Source organism: Otolemur garnettii, unplaced genomic scaffold (assembly GCF_000181295.1).
Source record: "Otolemur garnettii isolate 467f Iridium unplaced genomic scaffold, OtoGar3 scaffold00147, whole genome shotgun sequence".
In the NCBI taxonomy this organism is placed as follows: Eukaryota; Metazoa; Chordata; class Mammalia; order Primates; family Galagidae; genus Otolemur; species Otolemur garnettii.
In genome coordinates, this window is record NW_003852542.1 from 2,067,402 (window position 1) to 2,074,612 (window position 7,211).

General features: G+C 38.6%; 1 protein-coding gene across 3 annotated transcripts in view; it reads left to right on the forward strand.

The window, feature by feature from the left end:
- Positions 1-7,211, forward strand: part of IMMT (inner membrane mitochondrial protein) — a 46,651-nt gene that overhangs the window by 34,162 nt on the left and 5,278 nt on the right. For 2 of the 3 annotated variants that reach the window (XM_003799199.3, XM_012811007.2), the window contains exons 11-12: positions 1,688-1,702; positions 3,955-4,178. In XM_003799199.3, the coding sequence (XP_003799247.1) occupies positions 1,688-1,702; positions 3,955-4,178 (239 nt within the window). The remainder of the gene's footprint in view (positions 1-1,687; positions 1,703-3,954; positions 4,179-7,211) is intronic. The other variant, XM_023518780.1, reaches the window with a different exon arrangement.

Sequence of the window (7,211 nt, forward strand, 5' to 3'; positions counted from 1 at the left end):
GGGGTTCCCTGTAGGAGGTTTTTAAGCCTGGCCTGCAGGCCCCGACCATGTTTTCCCAGGTCGTTTAGGGCTTCAACAAAAGCGCACAATACTCACAAGTCTTTTCGCTCAGTTCTGGAATTAAAAGAGCACATTTCATTTAATTTTTGTGGGGGTTTACCCCACACAAGGAAATTCATGTAAAAATGTAGACTGTAGCATTGTTTGTAAGAGCAGAAAACTTGCAGCTAAATGTCTCGTTTATATGGCAGTGCAAATGAATGAACTAGAATTACAACTCTCACATAAATGTTAAGAAAAACAAAAAAACTCCCAAATTCAAGGAGCCGGGAGGAGAGAGGAGTATGGAGGGAGAGGGTGTGATAAGCTCTCATTTAACAGGCACGATGTAGAGGTATTTGACACACTTCCTGGTTGAAGGGCTCAACCACAACTTGGACTCTACCTAACAAATGTAAACAATGGAACCTAAATGTATATTACCCTTAGGAAATTAAAAAAACACCAAGCCCCCCCTAAAAGAAAAACCAAAAAGTTACAGAAGAACACATAAGATAAGATACCATTTACATGAAGTTTAAGAACATGTAAAACAAAACCATATATTGTTTAAGGGTACGTATGTGTTAAATATAAAAAAGAGCACAGGAGTGATAACCTCCAAATTTATCGCTTTTTAAATTCACTCAAGTCCCTCTTCACAGAATAAAGCCCAAATTCAGAGTAAGATCCCTGCAGGGGAAGGAAGTTGCCAGGTTTGGAGGGTGAGGTGAAAGTTATGGCTTGGCAGCATCCCTAGTGCATGTTTCCTCAATTACTTTCAGACTACAGTGCATATATGGAGCCATAATTATGAGCCCTGTTGTGACTGATGTACAGCATCTCTCACTTTGTCCAACTTTGTCAGCCTATCCTATAACACTGGTACTGATACCTATTTCTGTAGGTTAAACTCCAGGTTAAACGGTTGACTTTCAGAACCTTTTTGGGTGAAAAATCCCTGTCTTTGAACTTTTTGAATCCAAGGATCATTAAAAAGCTCAGAGCAGTCTATATTTAGGAAGAAGCTCATACTGAGAAGCAGTAGCTGACAGGGCTGTGCTTCTCCTCTCATCAAATGTTCACACTTTGGTACTTGTGGTCTTGGTGGGGACCATCATTCAGACTGTTCAGAATGTAATTTTTTTCTTTCTTATCCTCCAATCAGGTAGTCTTAGTTTAATTAGCACAGGTTATAAAAAGATTAATTTATTAAGTATTTAAACTGTTAGGACAGGCCTATGAGAGCAGTCAGTCAGACTTAGCAAAATAAGTCAGTGACTTAGCAAAGTACTTTATGAACAAATGCAAATGAGAGGGGATGAAAGAAAATTATAGTTTTTGTGAAAAGCCTAAGTTGATTGCTTTGTTGAAATAGAGATAAGTCTCTTAAAACCAAAACTACTTTTAATATCAATGATTCTTTTATTTTCTAAAATATTAGAATTTACCTTGATTTATGTTGTTTTATACTCCCTTTAAATTTGAGGAAATAGCCTCTATTATTTGCTTTCCAATATTAAAGTATGTTTTTCCTAGTAACGGGTTTCTGGTTCCTTCTTATTTTCTTTTGGATGGTTCTATTTAATGATCAATAACTGAAGTAGTACATTCTTGCTTTCAAACTGTTGTTCTGTTTCCTTTGTAGGTGTTTCTGACCTAGGTGAGTAACTATGTATATTTTACATTTAAAGGCTTTTGTCTTGATTCTTAATAGACTAAAGTCTTTTTGTCATGTCTATGATTCTTATGCTAAGCCATGTACATAATATAAAATAGAATTATATCCCATGTGATAAATCTGAATTTGATGCTTTTGGCATCCACGTGCTCTCATGAACAAACATGTTTCATGTTTCATCAATTTATTGGAATCATGTAGATGTGAAGAGTGTGTAAAATATGGATTTTCTTTTTAAACTTTAGAGAATTTTAAACATTTAAAAAGTAGGAAAGACTGGGTGTGGTGGCTAATGCGTGTAATCCTAGCATTTGGAGAGGCCAAGGCAAGAGGATTGCCTGAAGCCAAGAGTTTAAGATCAGCCCGGACAACATAACAAAACACTGTCTCTACTAAAAATTAGCTCTGTATGTGACACATGCTTGTAGTCTCAGCTACTTGTAGGCTCAGAAAGATCACCTGAGGAGTCTAAGGTTGCAAGTGAGCTGTGATTGTGCTACTGTAATCCAGCCTGGGTGACAAAGTGAGATCCTGTCTTGGGGGGGAAAAAAGGAAGACCAGGTGTGTTGACTCATGCCTGTAATCCTGGGAGGCCAAGGTGGGGTGATTGCTTGAGCCTAAGAGCTCGAGACCAGCCTAAGCAAGCTCGAGACCTAGTCTCTACTAAAAAATAGAAAACTAGCCAGATGTGGGGGTGGTCCCAGCTCTAGTCCCAGCTACTCGGGAGGCTGAGACAAGAGGATTACTTAAACAAGAGTTTGAGGTTGATGTGAGCTGTGACTCCATGCCACTCTACTGAGGGTAACAAAGTGAAACTTTGTCTCAAAAAAAAAAAAAAAAGTAAGAAAACTATAATGAATTTCTCTGAACCAATCACCCAACTTCAATAGTTATTAGTCAGTGTTATCTCATATATTTCTACCCTTCTTCAACTAACATAGAAGCAGATCCCAAATATTACAGTCTCTTTATTTGTAAATACTTTCAGTATGTTTTAAAAACATATTCACTATGTCATTATCATACCTGAAACTTAACAATTTGTTAATGTCCATTCAGTGTTGAAATGGCCCCTATCATTTCATAGTTTTTAACAATTGTTTAATTTGAATCACTTACCCATAGATGTTCCACATGACAGTAAATCTCTTACTCTTCTTTGTTTTTTGCTTTTCAATTTATTTTTTGAGGAATTGAGTAATTATCATAGAATTTTTAATATTCTTTATTTTACTATTAGAGCCATAATTTTTTTTTTTTTTACGAAGAGAAAGTTTAGAACATTTCCAAATAGAATTGGAAGTGGGTCTTTCTCATGGAGGAGAAAAGGCGAGAGAGACAAGAGCCACAATTCTTCAACCTATAGTGTATGCTTAGAATACTTTGGAGTGTGAGATTTAGAAAAAAAAAAAATACACGGGAATCTTTGGGCATGAGTATTTTGCAAAGCTCTGATTATAGATCACTGTCCTAGATAATAAGTGTTTAAGAAAAGGAACAAAAACCCTCATTAAGGAACAGTGCAAGGGAATTTGTATTTGCTTTTGAGATTTATTTATTTATTTAGATAGTCTTACTTTGTCACCCTTGGTAGAGTGCTGTGGCATCACAGCTCACAGCAACCTGAAACTCTTGGGCTCAAGTGATTCTCTTGCTGCCGCCTCCCAAGTATCTGGGACTACAGGCGCCTGCTGCAATGCCCAGCTGTTTTTAGAGATGAGGTCTTGCTTTGGCTCAGAATGGTCTTGAACCCATGATCTTGGGTGGTGGTGGGCGGGGGGAGGCTAAGGCAAGAGGATCTCTTGAGCCTAAGACTTTGAAGTTGCTATGAGCTATGATGCCATGGTACTCAATCCTAGGGTGACTCTGTCTTAAAATATATACATAAATAAATAAATATATGTATGTATAGAAGTGGTTGTATATGTAAACTTTGTCTTTAGAGTCAAAGTTACAGCCAGTTTATATATAATTGGTTCAGTTTAGAAGGGGATTCCTGGAAAAGAGCTGGTTACCTGAAGGCCAACTAAATTACATTGCTTGCCATTGAAAATATCTTTGTTGTTAGACATTAAACATTAACTTCTGATTGGAGAATTGAAATCTCTTCATGTTAGCTACTTTTTGCTTTTTGTTTTTTTAACAGCTGTTACTATCACTTGAAGTAAATTACTTTGTAGTGATGTATTATTTTGGTGAAACCATTAATTTTTAGATATGGGTTTTCTGTTTAGCTGATAAGCTTTCTACTGACGACCTGAACTCCCTGATTGCTCATGCACATCGTCGCATTGATCAGCTAAACAGAGAGCTAGCAGAACAGAAGGCCACAGAGAAACAACATATCACCTTAGCCTTGGAAAAACAAAAGCTGGAAGAAAAGCGGGCATTTGACTCTGCAGTGGCAAAAGCATTAGAACATCACAGAAGTGAAGTACAGGCTGAACAGGACAAAAAGGTAGGAGAAATGAAAATTGTTGGCTAATGTTTAAAGTGGATGTAATTTAATTTTCTACTTGTAGAGATCATATTGCCAGTCATTGACTTTAAAATACTGCATTTGAGTGACACCAACCCATCTTTAGAATGGAACTTAAGGCTCTGCACTCAGATCTAATGAAGGACTGATGCAGCAGAGTTCCTTTACATTGAGCAGGTGAAGAAATGTAAGTAGTACGAAGGTACCGGTATCCGGGATTATCTAGCTCATCTTTCCAGTGAAGCCTCTGTCCCCTAAAGCAGTGCTGAAAGAATCCTTGTTAGAGTCTGAATATATTTTTCTCTACCAGTTGGTGATTAAAAATGGATGAAATGGCTTCTTGAGCCCTCTCTCTGGGCACATCATATATTAAACATGTGTCTGTCAGCTGATTTGGCAACCCAACTCCTCATTCTACCTTTGTGTCTTCTTGGGGCACAGTTCACCACTTTCTCTGGTTGAGGCTTTTCTGCCAAGGCTACCAGCACTACACTCTTCTGGCCTTTCCCCCACATTAGCCTCTCTCTCTGCTCAGCCTCTCAAATTCTCTCATGCCTGGCATTGGTTCTAAGACCTTTTCTCCACCTAAGCTGTCTCTAAATACTCTTATCTAGTCCTGTGGTATTGAAATTTAAATACCATCTATATCTGACAAATTTGTATCTCCAGCTCTGACCTTTGCCTTGGCTTCCAGTTTCTATCTACTTGCTATCTCCAGTTGGATTTTCAGTAGTCATTTTATTTTCAGTGTGTTCGAAACAGATTTCTTTCTTTTGTGTGTGTGTGATAGAGTTTCACTTTGTCACCCTTGTTAGAATGTTTTGAGGCATCACAGCTCACAGTGACCTCAAAGTCTTGGGCTCAAGGTATCCTCTTGCCTCAGCCTCCCAAGTAGCTAGGAATACAGGCACCTGCCACAACACCAGGCTATTTTTAGAGAATGGGGTCTCACTCTTGTTCAGGCTGGTCTGGAACTTTTGAGCTCAAGGAATCCACCCTCCTCAGTCTCCCAGAGTGCTAGGATTATAGGCATGAGCCACTGCACCCGGCCTTCAAAACAAATTTCTTGATTCTCTCCAACCTGTCTCCCAAGCCCTCAACTTTTTTCTTTCTAAATAAACTACCATCTACTCAGCTTTTCAAGCCAAAATCACACTTGGTTGTCCTCCATCAGCCTCAACAGATCCTACCAGTTCTGCATCTAAATAAATCCCAAATCTGTTCACTTTTCTTATTCTCCATTACCACCACTTGAATCCAAGCTATCATCTCAACATATTTCCCTTTTTCATGCTCTTCTATATGTCTATATACACAGCCAAGGAGTCCTTATAAAACACAGTCTAATCAGACACTACACTGTAGAAATCCTCCACTGATGTCACCCACTTAATATAAAATATAAATTCTTTTTAATTTTTTAAATTAAGTCTTTCGTATATAGATCATAAATACATTTATGCCATTATAGGATTCAATGTGATGATTATTTGTACAAATTGGAATGTTTACCACTTTTACCCTATTACAGGATTAAGACATGTATGCTCTACACCTGGTAGATCCAACTTGTACTTACAATATGTTCCATAGGTGTGGTCCCTCTACCACCCTCCCCAAATCCAAATTCTTAATACCAAAAAGGCATGTTAATCTTGCCTTGGTGTGAGCCAGGCTCCCCTTCATTTCACTGCTCTGAGTACTCTGGTTGGTATTTTTGTGTGTGTGCCCTTACTGCCTCTTTCTCTTGGGACCTTTGTTCTTCCTCTGTCTTCCCTTTTTAAACTAAGCTTTCTAAGTTTAAATGTCATTTTATCAGCAGAGCCTTTTCTATTCCTTCAATCTAAAGTAGAGTGTCTGTATTACTCTCTGTCATAGTACTTTTTTCTTTTTTGAAAATAGAGACTTATTTGTCTCCGTTGCCCCTGGTAGAGTGCTGTAGCGTCATAGCTCACATCAACCTCAAACTCTTGGGCTCAACTGATTTTCCTGCCTCAGCTTCCTGAGTAGCTGGGACTACAGGTGCCCATCACAATGCCTGGCTTGTTTTTTTCTATTTTTAGAAAAAAACACTCTCACTCTTACTCAGACTGCTCTTGAGCTCAGGCAATCCACTCACTTTGGCCACCCAGAGTACTAGGATTATAGGCGTGAGTCACCATTCCTGGCTCCTCCTCCTCCTTTTTTTTTTTTTAAAGATAGTCTCATCCTGTTGTCCCACCTAAATCATCGCTAACTATAACCTTAAACTCTTAGGTTTGAGCTATTCTCTTGCCTCAGCCTCCTGAGTAGCCGTGGCTACTGGCGCCCACTATATAACACCCAGATAATTTTTCTATTTTTAATAGCAATCTTGCCATTGCTCAGGCTGGTCTCAAACTCCTGAGCTAAAACAATCCCCCTGCCTTGGTATACCAGAGTTCTAGGATAACAGGCATGATCCATTGTACCCAGCCTGCCCTATTTATTTAAAATGTGAGGAGGTTGAAGGGGAGTTGATGTTTTATAATAGGTCCTCACCTGCTGAATTCATACTTAGAAAAAAGTATCACAATCTGAGGTTTCCTTTTTGTTTACTCTATGCTTGCTCCATTGAAATATACATGAGAGCAAGAAGTTTTTCTGCCTTGAGCACTGTTGCATCCATGGGGCTGACACTTTATAAATTATACACTGACTAAATGAATTCATTAATTATTTTTTCTGAGAAAAAATAAGTTCTGAATTTCAGATAATCATTGTTCAGTAATTTGTAGTGATTCAGCTAATTATTAAGCAAGATACATTTTTGCACTGATTTGGTTGGCCCATGTTGAGTTTAAATTCATGTTAAAAATTTGACTTAGTGCCTATGGCTCAAGCAGCTAAGGCACCAGCCACATACACCTGAGCTGGCAGGTTCGAATCCAGCCTGGGCCCACCAAACAATGACGGCTGCAACCAAAAAATAGCCGGGTGTTGTGGTGGGCGCCTGTAGTCCCAGCTACTTGGGAGGCAAAGGCAGGAGAATTG